Source organism: Rhinoderma darwinii, chromosome 3 (genome assembly GCF_050947455.1).
Source record: "Rhinoderma darwinii isolate aRhiDar2 chromosome 3, aRhiDar2.hap1, whole genome shotgun sequence".
NCBI lineage: Eukaryota > Metazoa > Chordata > Amphibia > Anura > Rhinodermatidae > Rhinoderma > Rhinoderma darwinii.
Window position 1 is genome coordinate 250,121,436 of NC_134689.1, and position 27,677 is coordinate 250,149,112.

A 27,677-nucleotide genomic window follows, 5' to 3' on the forward strand; every position below is an offset into this window, starting at 1 on the left:
TTTTATTCAAGATCAGTGCAAGATGAGTTACATGTCTTAAAGCACTAAAATATTAAGAAGATGAAGTTTGCTCCTCCCCAAAATATTTTCTCGTCTTACACAGCATCCCTTATTTAGGGCTTTTATCTTCAGAGTTTTCTGTAGAAGATCTTGAGGTTCTAGCCCCTCATAAAAGAAATCTTCATTGAAGATTGGGTTACGGCTTCCACGGATCAGGGTGCTTCTCTGTTTTTGATTTTTGCCAGGTGATAATGATATGGAAATGTAGCAGCTGATGTTTTTGGGGTCTACAGACTGTTTGTACAGCCCTTCTGCACTGACAAGACGGACACGAAGTCTCAGATTTTCAGGCCGATATTCAGTGGACAGCCTCAAGATTCCTCCTGTATCTAGCGCTACAGTGTTGTCTATGGGAAATTGCCCAGGAGACAACAGCAGACCACTGTGGGAATGTGCAAGAGAGTGATAAGCCCACTCTTGGGATGCTCTTCTGGTGACACATGGACTACTATCTGTTGAGCTATCCTCATCAGTAGAGACTGAAGTGTTCCTAAGGGCAGAAGACTTGTAGACATGTAATGCCCTGGAAAATGTATTGTCTTGGTTGAAGGCTTTTAACAACGTCATTGGGAAAGATCTGTGGAGCAGAGGGGAGCTGAAAGGAGAGGAGTCAGTAGATGATGTTGTGTCACTATCTAAAGTTCCAGAACGTTTAAGAGGTCGTAACTTTAGAGTGCTGCAGCAGTTTGGTGAGGAAATTCCTCTACAAGATAAAGTATTAGAGCGAGATCGAGGTAGCAGAATAGGTGGATTAGCAGGGTCATTGTGAAATAGTGATTCTTTTCTTCTTGTATTAGGGCTTTCCAGCAAGGTGCAAAACCCATAGCAGGTCTGTGTTTTTGAAAGATGGGGCAATGATAAAGCAGCCTGTGACTGGGGATCAGCATTAGTATTCTCCTCCTCAAGAGTATCTTGAACGCTGTCTACTTCAATGTTATGAGTGTCAAATAAACTTGGTTTTACTGTTTCAAACACTGATATGTTGAGGTCAGGAATGGACAGGTAATGATGTTTTAAACTTAGATCTTTTTGAGTTTGGTGCCTGGGAGGTATACAAAATTCAGGAATGCTGTCTGGTGTTAAGACATTTGTAAAGGAAGGAAGATAGTGCCTATGCTTCTCATTTCCAACCATGGTCAGCATACAAATGTTATGGCGAGGTTAAGCTTAGGGACATCGACATTCACAGGTGGAAAAGAGACTGTATGTGCTGTAACAAGTATAAAAAAGGAAAATAATTAGTCAAGTATGAAGAAACATTTTCACAGAACACATATAATTAACACATATCATTTTAAACATTTATTAAATATTATGACATACAAAAATACAAATACTAAAAGACTTAAAAAGGTGTATTTTCTCCAAATGAATGGGGTATTACCATTTCAGATTTATGTAAAATCCACAGTATATGCCATAAAAGTCTGACAGATGAGGGTCCCACCTCTGGGACGAGTGCCTATCTCTAGAACAGGGCACCCTGACCTTTAACTTTTGCCACGGTCGCTGGGCTCCGGCCACTGATTAAAAGGTGGCTGGGTTTGCCGAAAACAGTTGAGTGTTTTGCTACACTGTTTCCGGAACTCCCAAAGAAGTGAATGGTAGTTACAGAAATAGTGTTTCCGGAACTCAGGAGCTGTGGATATGCCATAAATGTCCGAGATGTGAAAACCCCTTTAAATTGTTTAGTCATGGAATGGGTTAAAATGCACAACAAAAAAAACAAGCATTTAAAGGCTCTGTGCATGCTGGTGTCATATGTGTTCTGTTTTCACATGACTGAACCTTATTGATCAGTTTTGTAACAAATTCTATTCTAGATGTCCCAGCCACTATCACAGTTGCAATTTTTATTTCTAAATGTAAATAGCAGAATAGCACTTCGGTTGACTGCTAGCCATCTGAAATCAATTGTAAGAAAATAAATGTCTCACACTGCACCAATAAACACTTTGAATGAATTGAGGAAGGACAGAGATCTCTTGTCTCAATCCATAGTAAGACCCACATAATAATAATAATAATAATAATAATAATAATAATAATAATAATAATAATAATCTTTATTTATGTAGCACCAACATATTCCACAGTGCTTTACAATAGAAAAAGTATCTAACATCTAAAATAACAAATAATAAAATCAAATGAACAAACAATGAGACAAGTCCCTGTCCATAAAAGTTTACAATCTAAATGTGCTAGGAGAAGTAAATCAATGGTAGTTTTATTTAACCCCTTAAAGACGTTTTCCATTTTTTAACAACTGATGACCTATCCACTGTATAGGTCATCAGTATATGATCGGTGCGCGTCCGACACCCGGACTCCGCACCGAACAGCCATCTGCTTCCGGCTCCAACTATTGCATACCGTTCCAAACATCCAGTGGACAGCAGCAGCCGGAGCGGCGGATCGGTGCAGGGTCCGGTTGTCGGACTCACACCGTTCATATTCTGATGACCTATCCAGAGGATAGGTCATCAGTTGTCAGAAAGTAGAAAACCCCTTTAATGCATTTTCATGTATCCTTCCTGCATTTTGACAAGCATGTACGTAATGGTGATTGTGGGGGCATAGAAGCTGTGCCCACATGATCAGTTCTGGGAGCCCGGCTGTGACTGACAGCTAGGCTCCTGCTGCAATGGCTGTGGCCAGTAAAACCGGTCGCCAGGGCCACCAACGGGGTCTAACAAAGGGCCCAAGGCCTCCCATGACTATATACATGTTAGGGCGTGCCAGAGGCATGGGTTAATAGACTACCTGTCAGTATCACACTGACAGGCAATAATGATTTTATATACTGAGCATACCAAAGCATTACATCAGAGATCAGAAGATCGCATTGTGAAGTCCCCTAATGAGTTAAACACAGTTAAATAGAGTTTATTAAAACTAACAAAAGTGCACAGTAAAAATAAAACAATATTTTGGAAAAGTGTAAAAACCATATAAAACAAAATACACATTTATGGTATCGCCGTGATCGTAATGACACAAACAATAAAGTTGACATATTATTTAAACCACAAAAAAACAAAAACGCACCAAAAATAATGGTGGAATTGCTCATTTTTCCATTCAGACTTCATCAATCAATTCTATCCAATTACCTTATTACAATTAGTAAAGTCCCATATCCTACAATTTCTCTTTCATTCGGAATCTTGTATCACCCTTCTAATATTGTTTTCTAGGCTGAACCTTCTTCTTCTACTAAGTGTTCTTTCTGTAATTTATATTTTTTTTGTATCTACTATGTTACATAATATACAGTGCTGCACTTTATAAGTAAAGTAAAATAAAATAATTATCTGTTGGTAATCATCAGCAAGACAGCTAATTCATTTTCATTCCTGTAAACTGTTACTACTGAGTAGTCATTTTGACCTAGTTCAGCTGATTACCAAATATAGTACCAAATGCGATTTTTAGCAATATTTTTCTTTTTTCTGAGCGTTTTGGTCATTTTCGGGATCTCAGCATGGCCGATTTGCACCCATGCGGGACCCGATTTCACAGAACCCTCACAGACTGGAGTCTATTGAGGTATCCGTGAAATAGGGCCAAAATAGGACATATCCTATTTTTATCACGGGCCATGCAACGGCCGTAAAAAAACCGTCGATCACACGGTCAATTATCCCGTTCGTGTGTAAAAGGCCTTAGAGCAGGGGCCTCAAGCACGCGGCCCGCAGGCAGCATGCGGCCCCTGGGGCTGTCATCTGCGGCCCGCGGTAAGCGGTATACAGAGCTCTGCTCCGAGACTCTGGAATTCCCTGACATCGCTGTCCACATATGAACAGCGATGTCTGGGGCTTCCCCAGAGCCAGAGTCCCGGGCAGAGCGCTGGTGTCGGCTCTGCTCCGGGACTCTGTGGAATTCCCTGACATCGCTGCCCATATATGGACAGTGTGTCAGGGTCTTGCCCAGAGCGGAGCAGAGCGCTGGTGTCGGCTCTGCTCCTGGACTCTGTGGAATTCCCTGACATCGCTGTCCACATATGACCAGCGATGTCTGGGGCTTCCCCAGAGCCGGAGTCCCGAGCAGAGCGCTGGTGTCGGCTCTGCTCCGGGACTCTGTGGAGAATTCCCTGACATCGCTGTCCACATATGAACAGCGATGTCTGGGGCTTCCCCAGAGCCGGAGTCCCGAGCAGAGCGCTGGTGTCGGCTCTGCTCCGGGACTCTGTGGAATTCCCTGACATCGCTGTCCACATATGAACAGCGATGTCTGGGGCTTCCCCAGAGCGGAGTCCCGGGCAGAGCGCTATTATCGGCTCTGCTCCGGGACTCTGGGGAAGCCTCTGACATCGCTGTCCATACATCGACAATGATGTCAGGGGCTTCCCCAGAGCAGGAGTCCCAGTAATGTCAGGAGTACAGCTGGAGTCCCAGGAAGAGCCTACTAGCGCTCTGCCTGGGACTCCAGCTCTGGGGTTGCCCCTGACATCTCTGTCCATATATGGACAGTGATGTCAGGAGCAGAGCTGGAATCCCACTCAGAGTGCCAGAAGCGGCTCTGCTCCGGGACTCCAGCTCTGGGCAAGCCCCTGACATCACTGGGGCAGCCTCAACAGAGGGCACTGGGGCAGCCTCTACAGAGGTCACTGGGGCAGCCTCTACAGAGGGCACTGGGGCAGCCTCTACAGAGGGCACTTTGGCAGCCTCTACAGAGGGCACTGTGGCAGCCTCTACAGAGGGCACTGTGGCAGCCTCTACAGAGGGCACAGTGGCAGCCTCTACAGAGGGCACTGTGGCAGCCTCTACAGAGGGTACTGTGGCAGCCTCTACAGAGGGCACTGTGGCCTTATCTACAGAGGGCACTGTGGCCTTATCTACAGAGGGCACTGTGGCCTTATCTACAGAGGGCACTGTGGCCTTATCTAGGGGTGTGTTGCATTATCCACAGAGGGCACTGCGGCAGCATCCACAGAGGGCACTGCGGCAGCATCCACAGAGGGAACGGCGGCAGCATCCACAGAGGGCACTGCGGCACTATCTAAAAAGGGGCTGCCCAATCTTGACATGTGTGCTAACTGAGCCGCCAGACTGCATTTAGCGACACTTAAACTGGAAAGCTGGATTGTTGAAATAAGCACGTGGAGAAATATCTCAAATTTTAAACCTGGCGCTATTATTATAGTAATGTAGTATTATTATTCTAGTAATATAGTGTTATAGTAGATCAAATAACTAATTGATTAACAATAATTTTGTATTGCATCAAATTTGAAAGTAATGCGGCCCGTCAACTTCCCATTTTTTCTATATGCGACCCACTTACCCGGCCGAGTTTGAGACCCCTGCCTTAGAGGCTGAAAAGAATGAGAGTTTGCACCAATATATCCAGGGTAAGGAATCGTCTGTTGGCTAAACACTTCAGCAGTACAATCCCTTTGTCTTGAGGGTTTTCTACCATGATGAATTGGTGTAAGGCCAGGGCTACACTAAAACTTTTTGTAGCGCTAGTGATTAATATAAACTATTGAGCGACAGCTGCAGTCCACAGGATTGCATACGACTCAATGTATTTATTTGGACTACAGCTGTAGTTCAATAGTCAAAAGTCATTAGTAGCACTACAAAAAGTCTAGGTGTAGTCCTGGCCTAAGGGTTCTGTTCACACGGCTTATTTTCGACTGTTTTTCGGGCTGTAAACGGACAAAAAACGGATGAAAAATCGGAAGCAGAACGCCTCTGTTCCAACGGGGCGTTTTTTTACACGCCCATTTTTAAAAATGGCCACGTAAAAAAACGCCCACGAAAAAGAAGTGCATGTCACGTCTTGAGCCGTTTTTGATTGACTCTATAGAAAAACAGCTCCAAAAACGGCTGTAAAAAACGCAGCAAAAATCGCGAGTTTGCTTAAAAAAACGTCTGAAAATCAGGAGCTGTTTTCCCTTGTAAACAGCTCTGTATTTTCAGACGTTTTTTATTTTGTGTGTGCACATACCCTTAGAGCTATCAGCACAGGTTCCAAGTTGCTCATTGAGGATTAATTATTTACTCAGTATTTTACTTTGGAATGTTTCTTTGTACCACTTTTGTTAATATCAAGTGTGATTAAAGAAGCGCACTGTTGTAAGAATAACTCTTTTCCATCGTGACTAGAACTGCGCAATGCATCTGAACTTGCTATAAGCGTTAAGGTTTTTTTAAGGTTTTTTTTCTATGCTCTGCTGTTTGCACAGTACAGCCACACACGTGGAGTGGTACACCATAGAGACGTCATGAGCTCTTATTAGTGTTCTGCACAGGACTGTGCAAATCTTATAGGATGAAGTGTTTAACATCCTGCAGATAACACAAGATCACTGATTCCAGGCAGTAAAACCCCATTCACATGCATTGTAATATACTTTGTTGCAGATTTTTGCTTTCCACCAAAAATCAACAACAAATACACCATTAGGCTATGTTCAGACAAGGCTGATCTGCTGCGTAAAAGCACACAACATATGCACCCAGGGCTCCAAATTGTGGTGCATTTTTTAGGCCGGAATGTCAGCTGCGGAAAGTTGCACATAAAAAAAGGTTCATACTTGAGTAGCCATGGCGACGCGTCCCTCTGCCATCCTCCAGGCCGGCCTCCTGGGAGATGACGGTTCATCCCATGTAACCGCTGCAGCATGTGACTGGCAGCAGCGGTCACATGGGATGAAACATCATCCCAGGAAGTCGGCCTGGACGAAGAAGCACAGAATTCTTGGTAAGTATAAGATTTAAAAGTTGTGTTTTTTTGCTGCAATCACAACATCTGCTATTTGTTGTGGGTTTTAACTTCCCATGGAATTCAATGGGGAAATCCTGCAACAAAAAAAGCAGCGATTACGCAAATACAATTGACATGCTTCGAATTAAAAAACCGCACCGGTGAATTTCTGAGCGTTTTTTTCGCTCATCATTTACGCAGCGTGTGGATGAGATTTGTCCAACTCTCATCCACTTTGCTGCTACTGTATCATGCTGCAGATCTTCCGCAACTAAATCCGTTGCGGAAAACCCTCAGTATTTACGCTATGTGTGCACTAACCCTAAGTAAACATGGCCACATTTTTTTTTTCAGTTTGCCTTAGTTAGGTTTGATTTCTTCAGGTATCTGTTGCTTTTGACGGGCAGACTAGCATAGTCTGCTTTGCTATTCTACCAAGCAAAACCAACACGTATCCATCAGAAAATGAAGCATTGACACCAGTTTAAATAGTGTTATTTTTACCTTACCTAAAGTCGACAAGTTACATACTATAATATCTCTTAGATATCAAATCCATTCAAAGTGATTTTATAATACGCCATAAAAATATGTTCACATTAGTGCACTACTGATTTACAGTGCATTCGGAAAGTCTTCAGACCCTTTCACTTTATTCATATGTTGTTATGATGAGGCCTTGTGCTAAAATAAAAAAAAAATCAAGTTTTCACAGATCATTCTGCCCTCAATACCCCATAAGGACAAAGTAAAAACAGAATTTTAGACATTTTTGCTAATTTATTTAAAACGAGCAACTCAAATTTAGCATAAAAAATTCATAAATATTCAGACCCTTTGCTATGAAACTTAGTCCTGATTTACACGAGCGTGTACGTTTTGCGCAGGCAAAAAAACGCAGCGTTTTGCGTGCGCAAAAGGCACTTGACAGCTCCATGTGTCATCGGTGTATGATGCGCGGCTGCGTGATTTTCGCGCAGCCGCCATCATAGAGATGAGGCTAGTCGACGTCAGTCACTGTCCAGGGTGCTGAAAGAGTTAACTGATCGGCAGTAACTCTTTCAGCACCCTCGACAGTGAATTCCGATCACCATATCGAGTAACCTGTTTAAAAAAAAAGAGGTTCGTACTTACCGAGAACTTCCCGGCCGTTGCCTTGGTGACGCGTCCTTGGTGACGCGTCTCTCTTGACATCTGGCCCCACCTCCCTGGATGACGCGGCAGTCCATGTGACCACTGCAGCCTGTGCTTGGCTTGTGATTGGCTGCAGCTGTCACTTGGACTGAATTGTCATCCCGGGAGGCCAGACTGGAGGAAGAAGCCGGGAGTTATCGGTAAGTCAGAACTTTTTTTTTTGCGTTCACATCTCCGTCAGGGCTCCGTTATGATGCTCCGTCGGAACGGAGCCCTGACTGACACAAACGGAAACCAGAGGTTTCCGTTTCCATCACCATTGATTTAAATGGCCTAGAAATGGCTGTCAACCGACCGTCCCCATCTAACCTGACAGTGCTTGAGAGGATACGCAGAGAAGAATAGCAGAAAATCCCCAAATCTAGGTGTGCAAACCTTGTGGCATCATACCCAAGAAGACTGGAGGCTGTTATCGCTGCCAAAGGTTCTTCAGCTAAGTACTGAGTATATAGTCTGAATACTTATTTCAATGCAATATTTTAGTTTTTCCTTTTCAATAAATTAGCAAAGATTTCTAATATTCTGTTTTCACTTTGGCATTATGGGGTATAGAGTGCAGAATGATGGGGAAAATTTATTTTTTTATTTTAGCACAAGCCCTCAACATAACAAAATGTGAAAAAAATGTAAAGGGTCTGAAGACTTTCTGAATGCATTGTATGTAATGCAAGATCTCTACAGAGTTCACAAATCTATTTGGCACGGCTTAGATAGACGTTACTGGAAATCGAATGTTCTTAACAAACTGCCAATCATTTAATGGCCTTTTGCTTCCAATGTTGTGTCAGATTTCCAGTAACAGAAATCTCTGAGCAATGCCAAATGGATTTGAATACTCTATAGAGCCCTTTACTATATAGAAATCAGTGGCAGTGCAAGATCACTATCTTCACTAATGTGACTTTCTCACATGTTTCTATGACATATAAAAAGATAATTTTGATTGAATTTCCACTTTAATTATTCAGTAAGGGCTCATTCAGACGAGCGTAATACTCGTCCGTATGCTGTGCGTTGAAATCACTCACAGCACACGGACCTATGCAATTCAATGGAGCTATTCACACATGCGCTTTTTTTCACGCAGTGTGTGTCCGTTGCGTGGAACTCACTGCATATTCCATATTGGTGCGTTTTCACGCACCTAGTCGCCCATTGAAGTCTATGGGTGCGTGAAAACCACGGACAGCACACGGACAACATCTGTGTGCTGTCCATGTTTGACGCATCAAATATATTGAAAAGCAGAGAAATAAATTTAAGAAAAAAATGAAGTGCTTGCACGGACGTGAAAAACGCATGCCACACGCAAAGCACACTGATGCCAATACACAACGCACACTGAACTGAAATGTAGGGAAAACGCTGCATTTTTATACGCGCGCAAATCGGACACTCTCGTCTGAATGAAGCCTGAGAATTCTAATCTTTGCCTTGCCACATGGCCATATAGGCAGCACCTTTGTATAACTTACATTTTGGGCAGAGTATTAAGTGCTGTTCCAAAATAGCACTGTGTAATAAGAGCTGCAATAGCCAGATGGTAAAGGGACAATAAAAGACCTTGTTCTGTTAAACAGTTACTAGGCAGCTGACAACCATAAATAAGGTATGGTGCAGATGCAACAAGAAATCAGAGGAAACAAATCAGTCATTATTTATAAAATATTTTTCATCCTGGCTTATTAAAGAGGAAATCCAGTGAAAATATATTTTGTTAAGGTGCCCGCAACATGATGCAGCTGAGCATTAACGCACGCATTTTACTGCGAGTTTCCGCATTTTTGCCTGCACATCTGGAACAGGTGAGAAATGGGAACCCTTACCTCATAGATACAGGTAAGGAGATCACATTGGGTAAGTCTACGATCTCAGGTCATCACTGATTTGAAAAAATACCCTTTGGAATTGCCGAGTGATTTCATTACTGTAGATCAGACAAATTACTTCAAAGGCTATGCAAACCTTTGAAAGAAATTTTTTTTAAAACAAAAAAGGTCAATCAGTGTGTTTTGTGCAACTTTATAATTAGTCTTTATTTTACTTTTTACTTTTAGGCTTGATTCACACGAGCATGTTCGGTCCGTAAAGGACGGAACGTATTTCGGCCGCAAGTCCCGGACCGAACACACTGCAATAAGCCGGGCTCCTAGCATCATAGTTATGTACGACGCTAGGAGTTCCTGCCTCTCCGTGGAACTACTGTCCCGCAGTCCTTTATGGACCGAACATGCTCGTGTGAATCCAGCCTTAATTTTACTTTACTTTTTGGGATACAGCTGCTTTTTATTAAAAATTATTTTATCTTTTTGATACAGCTGCTCTGTATCCTGTATACAGAGCAGATGTATCGTGTGCTAAGACCTGAATCTGTCAGGTCCGCGGGACTGTCGTGTTCAATGTGAGTGGGTCCTGCGTGTCTCTGACACGCAGGATCGAGCTGTTACCGATCACATCTAAGTTCATAACTTAGATGTGATAGATTACAGGTGGATACTGCATGTCAAAGACACGTAGGACCCTCTGACACAGAACCCGTCAGTCCCGCGGACCTGACAGATGCAGGTCTTAGCGCATGATACAGCTGCTCTGTATACAGGATACAGAGAAGCTGTATCAAAAAGTTAAAATAATTTTTAATAAAAGCTCAATAGAAAATTGCGCAAAACACACTGATTGACGTTTTTATATATATATATGGGATATTAATGGGCCTTTGCATAGAATGTGGTGGCACATTTCAAGTAACAGAAATCCTAAAACAATATAGCACTAGAAAAATGTCCTCAGGTTAATGTACTCTACAAACATACACTTAACATTGTAAGAATGTTCTTATTTAGGAGTAGTCTTTCTAGGGAATGGTCTAAGGAAGATTATCATTATTATGCCTGCTTTATAAAAAGTGGAGCAAAAACACTGGTGAAAACATAAAAGCCACTTCCAATACATAATTTCACTGTTAGGCCAGGATCACAAACACTGGAACACTCGAAAAACACAGGTTTTCGAGTTGTTTGAGCCAAACACAGAAGTGGATACAAGAAAAAAAAAAAAAAAGCAGCAGTCTTTTCTTTATAGCTTTTCATCCCTTTGCTTCCACGTCTGTCTTTGGCCCATAAAACAGCCAAAAACTGCATGAAAAACTGCATCAAAACTGTGTGTGATCCTGGCCTAAATGTCTTACGATTTCATTTCATATAGTTGCACAAGATAAAGTGATAGGTAGGAAAATATGATTAACTATTTGTGATTGAACAATTGATTACTTAATGAAAGATACACATTTTATGATGAATAAAGAAATAAGGACCTACCAGTCCAGGTCGCAGCAGCATGTTGGTGCCATGTTGGAGGGATCAGTATAACAGATGAGGTCAGTCACCAGGAAGGTTTTATATTCCCCTATTAATAGGTAGATGCGAGATTGAGACTGTGTCCAATAAGACAATAGCTCATTAACATATCTGGATACAACCCCTCAGCAAGAACCATTGCAACAGCTCTTTTACTTCTTAACCTTTTCAATGCCTGTAAACTTGATATCTGCTCCTGTATAATTATATGTTTCATTTATCTTCACTTTTATATTTTGAAACGTTTAATGTTCAAAAGTTTTGTGCCCAGTGTCAGCCTAATTTGTACATGAAACCCAAGTCAATACAATGAACATTTTAATGTTTTGCAATAAGTAAACATAAGCACAAATCTGTAAATTACATAAGGCCATGCCCACACGATGTGGATTTAGTCGAGTATCCGTTTCATATGCGGCTGAACGTTCACAGATTAGCCCTCTCTAATGGCGTTAATCCATGTGTGACCACCCGACGCTGTTTTCGCGCAGAATACGCAGAGAAATCCTGTGAAGAAGTGAAAAGTCCCTTATTTTCCACGACACGTTTTTCAATATTGTGGGCAGTTTTCTACCAAAATCAATGGGACGCTGTCTGTAAACGTTTTTTCACACATATTTTGGCATGGACCAGTTGCAGTTTCCGTGCCGAAAAATGCATGAAAATCTGTAGTTTGAACATGGTTTAACTGTACACATAAGTTCTTGTTAAATTGTAGACACACATATATATATGCATACTCAGCTATCTGATATACTGAATCTGCTGGACACAAATTGTGATATAAAAAAGAATAATTAGGGGGCATTGAAAGTGACACTGAGGGCTTTCCATGTGCTTCCCTGCAACTGCACCTTACAGGAAATTGTATCTGCTAGTGAGACGTGTACTTTGTTCATCAGAGCAACCTCATCAGTCACCTTAACAACGGTGTTAGAAGGGAAGGTGCCTGATCAGCCTGGTACCACATCCACAGAGAAGGTGAGCTGAGTGCAAATTCTAGCCAACAGATCTGATCCTGCAGCTCAGGAAATTATTTGAAAAAAACTGATTTAAAAAAAAACAAAACGCAAGTAAAGAACATACATCTTTGAATTCACTTTCAAAACGACTAAGGCCCCATGTACACGACCGTAAAAATTATCCGTAATTGCGGACCGTAATACAGTCCACAATTACGGACCCATTCTGTTCTATTGGGCACGGACACCTTTCCGTATTGCTACGGATAGGTGTCCATGCCGTAGAATCGTGCCGGGAATTACGGAGCATGTCCTACTTTTCATATTTTATGGGCCATGCTCCCATACTTTGTATGGGAACAGAGCCCGAAAACGCAGCCTGCGGCTGTGCCCGCAATAGTGAGCCATGATTACGGGCACGGCTGTGTGCATGAGGCCTAATGTGGCTAAAGATAATAATGTTAGCATTTCATAATTCCATTGTGTTAGTATCAGCAATTAAAACTTCCCATTCGATAATATATCAGAACCAGTAGGGCCTGCTCGACTGAAGGGGTCTTTCATTACAAATGTCAAGAAATAAATATGAGCCTAACTAAGAGGGGCTACAGACCCTGGATGCGTTAATAGAGCAGCGGATATAACTGCTAGCAACACATAGAAGTCGCTGGTCTTCAATTCAAATACAAAAAATAATTGTCACGACAACACTTGCCCCACTTTTTTTACAGAATACAGTTGAAATTTCAGTGATATCAGTAATATTTTCCAGAGGAACCTTTTGTATAAGGATAATAATTTAAACTGCAGTCTTAGGCCCTGTTCACATCTGCGTTCAGGATTCCGTTGTTCTGCTCCGTCAGAGGAGCAGAACAATGAAAAGGCTGGAAGCCCAGATAACTGGTGCCCGACGGAACCCATTGACTTTAGTGGGATTCCGTCAGGTTTCCGTTAGGGTGTCCGTGGATTTAACGGAAACAATAACCAGGGGCGTATTAAGGACACCATGGGCCCCGGGCTCTTTTTCAAGTCTGGTCCCCCCCCCCCCCCGAACTCCAAAGACAGAACTTTGAAGATTTCTGTTTAGGCGGCCACAGATCTGGCACGGTTTTAAATTAGCTGTAAAAGCAGAATGAGCCATATAGAAGAGAAAAAGCAGAATACTTTGAGACACTAAAGTGGTCTGGGGCTTTAGAACTTTTTTATTTTTACGTCAATGGAGTGGTGTTTGAAGGATTATTTTTTTGCGGAGGAGTTGTAGTTTTTATTGGCACCATGTAAAGTACCATATAATGGGTGAATTGGAAAAAACTGAGATTCCTCCATGGTTTTTTTGGGTTTAGTTTTTACTGTACATATTTACCTTCTCTTAAGGTAAAAGTAGATTTAACATATACTTTTACCTTAAGAGAAGGTAAATATATACAGACCCAGAATCAAGCTCAGTACAAATATACAGACCCAGAACCAAGCTCAGAACATATATACAGACCCAGAACCAAGCTTAGTACATATATACAGCCCCAGAACCAAGCTCAGTACATATATACAACACCAGAACAAAGCTCAGTACATATGTACTACACTAGAACCAAGCTCGGTACATATACAGTGAAGGAAATAAGTATTTGATCCCTTGCTGATTTTGTAAGTTTGCCCACTGTCAAAAACATGAACAGTCTAGAATTTTTAGGCTAGGTTAATTTTACCAGTGAGAGATAGATTATATTTTTAAAAAAAACAGAAAATCACATTGTCAAAATTATATATATTTATTTGCATTGTGCACAGAGAAATAAGTATTTGATCCCCTACCAACCATTAAGAGTTCAGCCTCCTCCAGACCAGTTACACGCTCCAAATCAACTTGGTGCCTGCATTAAAGACAGCTGTCTTACATGGTCACCTGTATAAAAGACTCCTGTCCACAGACTTAATTAATCAGTCTGACTCTAACCTCTACAACATAGGCAAGACCAAAGAGCTTTCTAAGGATGTCAGGGACAAGATCATAGACCTGCACAAGGCTGGAATGGGCTACAAAACCATAAGTAAGACGCTGGGTGAGAAGGAGACAACTGTTGGTGCAATAGTAAGAAAATGGAAGACATACAAAATGACTGTCAATCGACATCGATCTGAGGCTCCATGCAAAATCTCACCTCGTGGGGTATCCTTGATCCTGAGGAAGGTGAGAGCTCAACCGAAAACTACTCGGGGGGAACTTGTTAATAATCTCAAGGCAGCTGGGACCACAGTCACCAAGAAAACCATTGGTAACACATTACGCCGTAATGGATTAAAATCCTGCAGTGCCCGCAAGGTCCCCCTGCTCAAAAAGGCACATGTACAGGCCCGTCTGAAGTTTGCAAATTAACATCTGGATGATTCTGAGAGTGGTTGGGAGAAGGTGCTGTGGTCAGATGAGACTAAAATTGAGCTCTTTGGCATTAACTCAACTCGCCGTGTTTGAAGGAAGAGAAATGCTGCCTATGACCCAAAGAACACCATCCCCACTGTCAAGCATGAAGGTGGAAACATTATGTTTTGGGGGTGTTTCTCTGCTAAGGGCACAGGAATACTTCACCGCATCAATGGGAGAATGGATGGAGCCATGTACTGTCAAATCCTGAGTGACAACCTCCTTCCCTCCACCAGGACATTAAAAATGGCTCGTGGCTGGGTCTTCCAGAACGACAATGACCAGAAACATACAGCCAAGGCAACAAAGGAGTGGCTCAAAAAGAAGCACATTAATGTCATGGAGTGGCCTAGCCAGTCTCCAGACCTTAATCCCATCGAAAACTTATGGAGGGAGCTGAAGATCCGAGTTGCCAAGCGACAGCCTTGAAATCGTAATGATTTACAGATGATCTGCTAAGAGGAGTGGGCCAAAATTCCATCTAACATGTGTGCAAACCTCATCATCAACTACAAAAAACGTCTGACGGCTGTGCTTGCCAACAAGGGTTTTGCCACCAAGTATTAAGTCTTGTTTGCCAAAGGGATCAAATACTTATTTCTCTGTGCACAATGCAAATAAATATATATAATTTTGACAATGTGATTTTCAGTTTTTTTTTAAATATATAATCTATCTCTCACTGGTAAAATTAACCTAGCCTAAAAATTCTAGACTGTTCATGTCTTTGACAGTGGGCAAACTTACAAAATCAGCAAGGGATCAAATACTTATTTCCTTCACTGTATATAACTCCAGAACCAAACTCTTTATATATATACAGCACCAGAACCAAGCTCAGTACATATATACAGCACCAGAACAAATACAGTTCAGTACAGAGATCACTTGCAAATTGAGTTTAACCCCATCTGTATAAATTTAATGACAGCTCCCAGTATAACCTGAACAATATGTTAGGATATGCTGGGAGTTGCTGTTTAACAAAAAAGAATGCTACCATCCGTCATCTTGATGCAGATCATACAGTGACTACAGTACTGATCAGTCACAGGGAGAATAAACATTTACATTGAGTGACTCACAGGTGACGTCTCAGATTCTTTTTCGTTCTTTTTCTCTTTTCTTCTCCATCCGGTCCAGACCTCTATGACTACTTCTCCCATTTCTGCAGTTCACAACTCAGATGTCTTCGGCTCCTCCCTTTTCCAACATTTCCGCACCTGTAAACGAAAATAAAATTCTCATGATGCCACACTCTATGCTTCTAAATATAATAGTATCATACAATAAATATAATAGTACTATACACTGTACTCCTGAATATAATAGTACTTTACACTGTGCTGAATATAATAGTACTATACCCTCTGCTGAATATAATAGTACTATACAAAGTGCCAGTTACAATGCCCTGTGTAGATAATGCCCCTTGTAGATGGTGCCAGTCCCAATGCCCCCTGTAGATATTGCCAGTTACAATGCCCTCTGTCAGAGGCGTAGCTAGGTTCTCCAGCACCCGGGGCAAAGATTCAGTTTGACGCCCCCCCCCCCCACCAACCTCTTTCCCGACATCTCCTTCCCCCTCGCCGTGTTTGTTTTCTCTACCAATCGACGTGTCATTTATTTTTATGTAACGCGAGCATAAAAACATTTGTACATTTTACAAGCAATATGGTTCTATACACAACACCAGAACCAAGCACAGTACATATATACAGCCCCAGAAGCAAGCTCACTACATATATACAACACCAGCAGAAATACAGCTCAATTTAGTGCAACCCCTGCCGTATAGGTATGTACGGCGTAAAACTACAGCTCCCAGCATGGCCCAAACAATGATAAGGATATGCTGGGAGATGCCGTTTCACAAAAAATAAATCATATCATAATCATACCCCCCATCATTTCGCTGCAGATCATACAGTGACTACAGTACTGATTAGAGGCAGAATAAACATTTACATTAAGTGACTCACCGGTGACGTCTCAGATTCTAGTTCTTTTTCTCCATCCGGTCCAGACCTCTATGATTACTTCTCCCGGTCACAGACCATTTCTGCAGTTTGCTGCTCAGATGTCTTCAGCTTCTCACTTTTCCAACATTTCTGCACCTATAAATAAATATAAAGTTATCATTATACCACACACTACGCCCCTAAATATAATAGCGCCATACACTGCACCTCTAATTATAATAACACCATACACCGTGTCACACACACACACACACACACACACACACACACACACACACACACACACACACACTGTGCCCCCTGTAGATAGTGCCTGCCATAGAGCCCCTGTAGATAGTGCCCTCATATAGACCACCCCTGTATATAGTGTCCCACAAATAACTCCCTCTATAGTGCTCTACAGATAGCCCACCCCTGTATATAGCCCCCTGTAGATATAGCCCACCGCTGTATATAGAGCTCTACAGATAGCCCAACCATGTATGTAGCCCCCTGTAGATATAGCCCACCCCTGTATATAGTGCTCCACATATAGTCCACCCCTGTATATAGTGTTTCACAGATAGCCCGCCCCTGTATATAGCCCCCCTTGTACATATAGTCCACCCCTGTATATAGTGCTCCACTAGATAGTCCACCCCTGTATATAGTACTCCACAGATAGCCCACCCCTGTATATACTATATACAAGGGTGGGCTATCTGTGGAGCACTATATACAGGGGTGGACTATATGTACAAGGGGGCTATATACAGGGCTGGGCTTTCTGTGGAGCACTATAGGGGGAGCTATTTGTGGGATACTATATACAGGGGTGGGATATATCTACAGGGGGACTATATACAGGGGTGGGCTATATCTACAGGGGGACTATATCTACAGGGGGACTATATACAGGGGTGGGCTATCTACAGGGTGACCATATCTACAGGGGGACCATATCTACAGGGGGGCTATACACAGGGCTGGGCTATATCTACAGGGCTGGGCTATATCTACAGGGCTGGGCTATATCTACAGGGGTGGGCTATATCTACAGGGGTGGGCTATATCTACAGGGGTGGGCTATATCTACAGGGGGGGCTATATCTACAGGGGGGGCTATATCTACAGGGGGTGGGCTATATCTACAGGGCTGGGCTATATCTACAGGGGTGGGCTATATACAGGGGTGGGCTATATACAGGGGTGGGCTATATCTATACAGCCCCCTCTGTAGCTATAGCCCACCCCTGTTTATGGTGCTCCATAGATAGCCCACCCCAATATATAGTCCCCCTGTAGATATAGTCCCCATGTATATAGCCCACCCCCTGTAGAAATAGCCAACCTGTAGATATAGCCCACCCCCTGTATAAATAGCCCCCCCGTAGATATAGCCCCCCGTAGATATAGTCCCCCCCGTAGATATAGTCCCCCTGTAGATATAGTCCCCCCTGTAGATATAGTCCCCCTGTATATAGCCCCCCCTGTAGATATAGTCCCCCTGTAGATATAGTCCCCCTGTAGATAGCCCACCCCCTGTAGAAATAGCCCCCCTGTAGATATAGTACCCCTGTATATAGCCCACCCCCTGTAGATATAGCCCCCCCTGTAGATATAGTCCCCCTGTAGATATAGTCCGTCCGTCCCCCCGCAGATACAGCAACACACTTCTATTACAATTTAAAAAAAATAAAAAATATTCAAACTCACCTTATTCCCGCTCCCACGCCGTCCGGCAGCCATGGAGACCTGCTCTCTTCTGCGCGGGTCTCCAGGGGGTTGAACACAGCGTCTATGAAAGGCGCTGATTGGCTGGGCAGGATAACTTTCCCTGTCAGTCTGTCAGCGCCTTTCATCGACGGAAGCTTCACTGGTACAAAAGGTACCAGTAGCTTCACTCGTGGAAAGGCGCCTGAATGGCCGGGCACGGAACGTGCCCGGTCATTCATTGCTTCTAATTGTACCTGTGTCCTTGCGACACAGGTACAATTATAGTGCAGGAGGAGGTGGCGCTGGCGCCCCCCTCTGAACTGCGCCCGGGGCACGTGCCCCGTCTACCCCCCGCTAGCTACGCCCCTGCCTCTGTAGATAATGCCCCTTGTAGATGGGGACAGTCACAATTCCCCCTGTAGATCGCCGATCGCAGCCATTTAACCCCTTCAATGCGGCTGTCAATGGCGTCCGCCGCATTGAAGTGGTTGACAGAGGGAGGGAGCTCCCTCTGTACCCCCTGGGCCCCCCCGTGATAGATCGCGGATGGCGATGGTTGCTATGGCAACCAGGAAGCCGCTGCTAGGTACGGTAGCCCATTAGGTCCTGCGCGAGGCATGACATAATAGGCTAACTGTCAGCTGAAGAATGACAGTTACGATACACTGCACTACATAAGTAGTGCAGTGTATCGTACCGGGGACCAGAAGACCAGATCTTCAAGTCCCCAGGTCAGTGTAATAAAAAAGTGAGAAAAGTAAAAAAAAATGTGAAAGAAAAATAAATAAATAAAAGTTTTAACTAATAAAAACAACACTTGCCCTGTTTACCTGATCAACTCCTTTATTATTAGAAAGAAAATGAAAACATTAAAAAAAACCTATACATAATAGGTAAAATTTTAATAAAAAACAATGACAGCATTTTATTTTTTGGTCGTCTTGTCTCAAAAAAATTTAATAAAAAGTGATCAAAAAGTTGCAAGTAACGCAAAATGGTACCAATAGAAACTACAGTTCGTCACGCATAAAACAAGTCCTCCCGCAGCGATATCAACTAAAAAATAAAAAAGTTATGGCTTTCACAAAAAATGGCGACACTAAAACATGATTTTTTTTTAGAAAAGAGTATTTTTATTGTGGGAATGTAGCGAAACTTAAAAAAACTATATAAATTTGGTGTCGCTGTAATCGTATCGACCCACAGAATGAATTTAACGTGTTGTTTATACTGCACGGTGAACACTGTAAAAGATTTTAAAAAAACACAACCGTGCTTGAATTGCTGTTTTTTGATTTCCTCATCTCCCAAAAAATGGAATAGTGATAAAAAAAATTGCATGTACCCCAAAATGGAACCAATAAAACTTACAGCTCGTTCCACAAAAAACAAGCCCTTACACAGCTCCGTCATCGTAAAAATAACACTTTATGACTCTCAAAACGCAATGATGCTAAATGACGGTCCAGTAGAACTTCACTAAATAAGCCACATCATCATTTGCTGGAACCCACAGGTTCAGCGGAGATGAGGAAACTTTAGGGCCTTGTGCTGCTTATAGGGCTAGTGAAGAAGTCAAAGATTAGGCAATACTGGAGCGCAGATATTTTGTATAATACCCAACAAACCCGGCCTGTGTATAAAGGATTGGTTCAAAGCGTACCACACCAATCCATGGATTATTCATTCACCCCATTATTACATCATCCTATTATGCCCTGATGCACTCCGCCCAGCTTACATATACCCTGATGTACTACACACAGTTTACATATACCCTGATGTACTACACACAGTTTACATATACCCTGATGTACTCCGCCCAGCTTACATACACCCTGATGTACTACACACAGTTTACATATACCCTGATGTACTCTGCCCAGCTTACATATACCCTGATGTACTCTGCCCAGCTTACATATACCCTGATGTACTCCACACAGTTTACATATACCCTGATGTACTACGCCCAGCTTACATATACCCTGATGTACTACACACAGTTTACATATACCCTGATGTACTCTGCCCAGCTTACATATACCCTGATGTACTCTGCCCAGCTTACATATACCCTGATGTACTCTGCACAGTTTACATATACCCTGATGCACACCGCCCAGCTTACATATGCCCTGATGTACTACACACAGTTTACATATACCCTGATGTACTCTGCCCAGCTTACATATGCCCCCACATTATAAGATAAAATACCACTAAAACACCAAGCAAAATCTGCGCTTCAAAAGACAAATGGTGGTCCAGCTGAGCCTGGCAGTGTGCCCAAACTGCAATTTATGACCACATATGGGGTATTACTGTATTCTGGAGAACCCGCTTAACAATTTATGGCATGTGTGTCTACGGTGGTGCAAGCTGGGCACAACACATTGGGCACTGAAATGGCATATTTGTGGAAAAAGGCAATTTTCAATCTGCAACATCTATTGTTTACTAATTTTTGCAAAACACTTATGCGGTCAAAATGCTCACTACACCCCTAGATAAATTCTTTGAGGGATCTATTTTCCAAAACGGGGTAATTTTTCGGGGGTACCACTGTACTGGTACTATAGCTCAATGCAACATGGTGACAAAAAACGAATCTTGTAAAATCTTCACTCCAAATACTAAATGGCGCTCCTTCCCTTTAGAGCCTTGCTGTGTTTCCAAATAGCAGTTTATGACCACGTGTGGGGTATTTCCCTACTCTGAAGAAGTTGCTTTACAAAAGTTACGGTGCTTTTTCTCCTTTATTTGTTGAGAAAATGAAAAATTTTGAACTAATGCTACGTCTTATTGGAAAATAATGTAATTTTTCATTTTCACTGCCCATTTCTAATAAAATCTATGAGAAACCTGTGGGGTCAAAATGCTCACTACCCCCTAGATGAATTCCTAAATGGGTGTAGTTTGCTAAATGGAGTAACTTTTGGGCAGTTTCCACTGTACTGGTACCTAAGGGGCTTTGCAAAAGCGACATGGTGCAGAAAAACCAAAACAGCAAAATCTGCTCTCCAAAAGCCAAATGGCGCTCCTTCCCTTCTGAGCCCTGATGTGTATTCATACAGTGATTTATGACCACATATGGGGTATTTCCGTACTCTGGAGAAGTTGCTTTACAAATGTTACGGTTCTTTTTTTCCTTTATTTGAAGAGAAAATGTAACATTTTGACCTAAATCTACGTCTTAGTGGAAAAAAAATGACATTTTTCATGTTTACTGCCCAATTCTAATGAAATCTATGAAACATCTGGGGGGTCAAAATGCTCACTACACCCCTAGTTGAATTCCTCTAGGGGTGTAGTTTCCCAAATGGAGTCACATTTGGGGGGTTTCCACTGTACTGGTATCTTAGGAGCTTTACAAATGCGACATGGTGCAGAGAAATCAAACCAGCAAAATCTGTACTCCAAAAGCGAAATAGCGTGCTTCCCTTCTGAGTCCTGCCGCTTGCCCAAACAGTAGTTTATGACCACATGTTGGGTATTTCCGTACTCTGGAGAAGTTGCTTTACAAATGTTGGGGTGCTTTTCCTCATTTATTTGTTAAAAAAATAAAAAATTCTGAGGTAAAGCTACATCTTATTGGAAAATAATGTAATTTTTCATTTTCACTGCCCAATTCTAATGAAATCTATGAAATACCTGTGTGGCCAAAATGCTCACTACACCCCTAGATTAATTCCTTGTAGTTTCCCAAATGGAGTCACTTTTGGGGGGTTTCCTTTGTTTTTGAACCACAAGATCTCTTCTAACCTGACATGGTGCCTAAAATATAATTTAAGAAAAGGAAGGCTGAAAAATCCTCTAGGTACTCCTTTGCTTCTGGGGCTTTTGTTTCAGGCCTGTAGGACACTATGGCCAAATGTGGGATATTTCTAAACTGCAGAATCAGGGCAATAAATATTCAGTTGTGTTTCTCTGTTAAAAACCTTCAGTATTACAGGAAAAATGGATTAAAATGGAATTTCTGCAAAAAAAATGAAATTTGCTTTAATTCCTGTGAAACGCATAAAGGGTTAAGAAACTTTCTAAATGCTGTTTTGTATATTTTAAGGGGTGCAGTTTCTAAAATGGGGTGATTTGTGGGGGTTCCTAATATATAAGGCCCTCAAAGCTACTTCAGATCTGAACTGTTCCCTAAAAAAATAGCCTTTTGAAATTTTCCTGAAAATGTGTGAAATTGCTGCTAAACTTATAAGCCTTATAACATCCTAGAAAAATAATAGGATGTTCAAAAAATGATGCCAACATAAAGTAGACATATGGGAAATGTTAACTAGTAACTATTTTGTGTGGTATAACTGTCTTACAAGCAGATACATTTGAATTTATAAAAATTATAATTTTTTCACATTTTCTCTAAATTTTGGTGTTTTTCACAAAAAAGAATTCATCGACAAAATTTTTCACTAACATAAAGTACAATATGTCATGAGAAAATAATCTCAGAATCGCTTGGATAGGTAAAAGCATTCCAGAGTTATTACCACATAAAGTGACACGTCAGATTTAAAAAATGAGGCTGTCATTTGGTCTAAAAGTGGCTGCGTCCTTGAGGGGTTAAAGGAAGGGTGTTGCGAAAAAAATTATTTTTATATCAATTTGCTTTTAGTGTTTTATTCAAAAATATTTTATTTATTTGTGTGTTTGTGTTTTACTTTTTTTTATTTTTGAACTTTTTCTTGTCTATGGGGGCTGCCATTTTTTTTTTCATCTCCGTATGTGTTGATTAACGACACATACAGACATGGAATACGGCACATACAGCCCCATAGTGAATGCGAACGGGACCCGTTCCATTCACTATGCTGTACGCTGTCTGTGTGGGAACGGCGCATGCGCCGATCCCACACAGTCCAAATGGAAGGTCTTCGGCCGCGCGACGTCCGGCGCAATTTTCTTGTGGACCGGAAGCCGCGGCCGGACAGTAAGATTACTACTTCCGGTCGCGGCTTCCGGACTTGTGTTCTAATGCAAGCACTTGGAGCGGAGGGAGCAGACGGAGCGGACGGACCGGAGGGAGCGGCGGCGGCAGGAGCAGGTAAGTTATTTCTGTCTATGTACGTGTTTTAGTGTGTGATTACTACTGTATGTAAACCTACTACACTGTGTGTTAGCTCAAAAAATGGCGACACACAGTGTAGGAGGTTTGACCGTTCAATCCCCTCCTTTCTCCTGGCACTAGCCAGGATAAAGGAGGGGGGATTCTGAGAGCTCACTAGAGCGAGTGTGTATTCTCAAATTTTGCAGCATAAAGCAATGTGGTTGCTTTACCACATGCCAATGCTACAATTTTGGGAATTGCTCCATCTAGTGACCAGCACTGGGAAATGTTATAAATTAGAATCTAATTTAAAATATTTCCTGACTCGAGAAAAAATTAAAAAAATTAGAACAATGTTTAATCATTTATACAATAACTGTTTAACTAAAAAAAAAAAAAAATGACGGGTCCCCAAATTACCCCTTTATACGTCAATAGGATGTTGTTATCAATTTACAAACGGATACGGTATAGTTGTCATGTTCTTGTTATAAGGGAAAGCCATGATGCTGGTGTGAACAGAGCCTTAGACTATGTTCACATTTAACCTTTAGGGTATGTTCACACACCCTATTTACAGACGTACTTCGGGCTCTTTAGCCCCGAATTACATCCGAAAATACGGCTCCAAAGCGTCGACACACATCTGCCCATTCATTTGAATTGGTTTTACGATGTACTGTGCCGACGGTCATTTTATTTACGCGCCGCTGTCAAAAGACGGCGCGTAAAAAAGACGCCCACATCAAAGAAGTGCCTGTCACTTCTTGAGACGTAATTGGAGCCTTTTTCCATTGACACCATGGAAAAACAGCTCCAATTACGTTCGTAATGGACGCAGCGAAAAGCGCCTGCACTTGCCATTACGTCTGAAATTGCGGAGCTGTTTTCTCCTGAAAACAGCTCCGTAATTTCAGGTGTATCGAACGTGTACGTGTGAACATACCCTTATACTTTATTTGGTAGATAAAATAAGAATGCTCCAAGACTGTTAGGGTATGTGCACACGATAACGATAAACGTAATTGACGGACGTATTTCGGCCGCAAGTACCGGACCGAACACAGTGCAGGGAGCCGGGTTCCTAGCATCATACTTATGTACGATGCTAGGAGTCCCTGCCTCGCTGCTGGACAACTGTCCCGTACTGTAATCATGTTTTCAGTACGGGACAGTTGTCCTGCAGCGAGGCAGGGACTCCAAGCGTCGTACATAAGTATGATGCTAGGAGCCCGGCTCCCTGCACTGTGTTCGGTCCGGTACTTGCGGCCGAAATACGTCCGTCAATTACGGATGTAATTAGTGTGTGTGCACATACCCTAATGTCTGAAATTACGGAGCTGTTTTCAGGAGAAAACAGCTCCTGCATTTCAGACGTAATTGCTCGTACTCGCGTTTTGCGAGCTGTCAATTACGGGCGTAATTTGGAGCTGTTGAATTCAATGAAAAACGGCTCAAATTACGCCCCAAGAAGTGTCCTGCAGTCATTTTACGCGTCGTCTTTTGACAGCGACACGTAAAATGAAAGGTCGTCGGCAAACCCATTGAAAGCAATGGGCAGATGTTTGCCGACGTATTGAAGCCGTCTTTTCAGGCGTAATTCGAGGCTCGTTTACGCCTGAAAATAGGTCGCGTGAACCCAGCCTAATAAGCCAAGTCGTATGTATCTATAGCGTTTTGTTGACACAACGTCCATTACTGCCCAACGTATTGGTTCGGGCAGTATGCTAGCATATGAATATTCTGTCACTGTATTGACAATCATAGACTATGTTTTGAAAAGCAAAGGAGTCCCAGAAAAACACGGTAGCTGTAAATAAATGTGGGCGACATACAATCCATGGCATACAGTTGTATACTTCTACGTTTGGCGCCATTTTCCTGGCGTACGGTATACTAGATGTGAACAGACCTGTGTGGTTACGAGCTGCACCACTATTATACCGTGTGAACCCTCCGTGAATTATATTCTGGTTTGTCTAGAACATATGTACCCGAGACTGAGGACATTTTAGCAGCTATTAAAAAAAAACGTCGCTTTATCAGACGGATATAGGAAGGCGGGAGACGGAGATACAGCTGATCTAACGGCAGCCTCCCAGCCCTCATACAGCCTTGCGTGCCCCCGCTTCACAGGAACGTGCATTGAGCTGTACCTCCAGACCATGTGACCAGCCTCGTGATACAAATACACAGGAACACAGCTGACACCCGCATTATAGCCGGAATAGAACTGATCCTCAACCACCGTACAGACTGACTTACAACGTAACTGGAAGCGGAGTTCTTCATTGTAGCTGATAATGGCGGATAAGCACAACACATACACACTGATGTAGAGTGTCTGACACACCAACAGTGACACCCGTCACAAGACATTATTAAGCGGGCACCCGTGTAGACCAATGCCTGTAGTGACACCCACCCGCATTAGCTTCCTCGCTGTCACTCCTTGTATCGTACACTGAGGTTTCTTTACTGACACTTCCTCCATCTCCGAGACGGTCATGTTGGAGTCTGTGGTGGCAGATCTCCTGAACAGGTTCCTGGGCGATTACGTGGAAAATCTCGACAGGTCGCAGTTGAAGCTGGGGATCTGGGGGGGTAAGAATCAGATGTGCGGTTTTTGTCCTGTTCTTGTGGCTGCCATGCTGTAGTATACCGTATATAGGCCATGCTGGCTCTAGTCTGCTATTAACGTTGTTCAGCAGTGTTGTCATTCGTCATATCTTCTGTTGCTGCATATTGTATGGTTGTGCCAAGGCATCCTGGGGATCATGTATACAAACTCCTATCTGCATGTTATAAGTTTTACCTGACAAAATGTCTGTCACAGCACAAATGTATGAAAATGTTGCAGGAGTCCTCTTAGGCCTCTCTCTCTTGCTGGGTGGTAAGACCTAAAAAGCATCCAAACATATACTGTGATGTGCCGGACATGTCTATAAGACGGACATGCATCTATGTAAACCTTTTTCATTACAGCGTATGTATCCGTATGCGGTTTAGGGTTGCACGATGCATCGGAACTTGGATACTGTTTCGATACCGTGCACCATCAAACTGTTCAATACAGTTATTTTGTGTATTTCGATACTAAGCTGTGCGGCTGCACAGCTTAGCATTGTAACACATGAATGTATGAGAGCGGGGCTGCGGCTGCACAGCTTAGCATTGTAACACATGAATGTATGAGAGCGGGGCTGCGGATGTGTGATACAGCCATTTGCCCGCCTCCGTCCTGACAAGTGCGCACGGTCAGCATGATGTAATGCGGCCGGTGCGGCACTTAAGACAGAACATGGCAGACGAACCTCAAAACACCCCCATGTTCTGTCTTCAGTGCCTAAACCGCCACTCATTAGTGCAGCGCCGGCCGCAGCACCTCATGCTGACGTTTTTTGTCACGATCGAGGCATTGGTTGAATTACACAGCCGCATCCCCGATCTAATGGCGGGGATCAGAGAAACCATCTACTCCGCTAGTCCCTAGAATGCTGTTATCAAAGCTGGCCGCAGCATTTAAGGGGTAAGTGATATGGGGGATGACCTTTTGGATCGCGTCACAGGGAATTCCTGTGACGCGATCGAGGGACATACCATATATGGGCAGACAGCTCAGGGTCTATTGACGGACCCCAGGGCTGTCTGACCATATTTCCTGTCAGGGCATACTTAGGTATGTCCTAAAACCTGCCTGTGTACTATCCGTATATAGATATATGCCAGTACATAAAAGTTTAAAAATAGAAAGTAATGTTAAATGAAATTTTACTTTTTTTACAATAAACCTTAAAATAAGTCTCAATACATAAAATATACACATTCGTAATAAATGTATAGTGTCATTTATGATGTTTACGCAGTTATAAAATAAAAACTGCTTTCTTTCACTTATTAATGTGAGGCATGAGGTGTCGTGAATTTTGAACCTCCATGTGCCTCACATTAATAGTAATTAACCCCATCACGTACCTCGCATTAACCCAATGTAGTTGAATTATGACTGAGGAACGTGATGAGGTGAATTACTATTAATGTGAGATTCATAATACCACGCGCCCCACATCAGAAAATGGAAGAACTTTTTTTTATTATTATTGTTGGCAAAGTATTGTTTTGGTATCTAGTATCGCAAGACTAAACAAAGTATCGGTATCGAAGTCCAAATTCTGGTATCGTGACAACCCTAATGCAGTTTTGTTTTTGCAATGTATGAGGCTGAATGTGTTC

The 27,677-nt window shown here is 42.5% G+C and overlaps 2 protein-coding genes across 11 annotated transcripts in view; one reads left to right on the forward strand and one right to left on the reverse strand.

Annotated features, from left to right (window-relative positions):
* On the reverse strand, positions 1-26,132 carry LOC142749541 (C2 calcium-dependent domain-containing protein 4C-like). 5 transcript variants are annotated; one of them, XM_075857709.1, is made up of 4 exons: positions 25,357-25,593; positions 15,797-15,934; positions 11,289-11,376; positions 1-1,270 (listed from the first exon to the last, which is right to left on the reverse strand). In XM_075857709.1, the coding sequence occupies exon 4, from the start codon at positions 1,201-1,203 to the stop codon at positions 37-39; it is 1,167 nt and encodes a 388-aa protein (XP_075713824.1). In that variant the 5' UTR covers positions 1,204-1,270; positions 11,289-11,376; positions 15,797-15,934; positions 25,357-25,593; the 3' UTR covers positions 1-36. The 5 variants fall into 5 exon arrangements, with proteins under 5 accessions (XP_075713824.1, XP_075713825.1, XP_075713827.1 ...); XM_075857710.1 differs by lacking the exon at positions 25,357-25,593 and adding an exon at positions 16,694-16,813; XM_075857712.1 differs by lacking the exons at positions 15,797-15,934; positions 25,357-25,593 and adding an exon at positions 25,870-26,132.
* The window catches only part of VPS13C (vacuolar protein sorting 13 homolog C), a 396,337-nt gene continuing 394,157 nt past the window's right edge, over positions 25,498-27,677 (forward strand). For 3 of the 6 annotated variants that reach the window (XM_075857702.1, XM_075857703.1, XM_075857705.1), the window contains exon 1: positions 25,524-26,048. In XM_075857702.1, coding sequence (XP_075713817.1) covers positions 25,952-26,048 — 97 coding nt within the window. In that variant the 5' untranslated portion in view covers positions 25,524-25,951. Of the gene's footprint in view, positions 26,049-27,677 lie in introns of all 6 variants that reach the window. The other 3 variants (XM_075857706.1, XM_075857707.1, XM_075857708.1) reach the window with 2 other exon arrangements.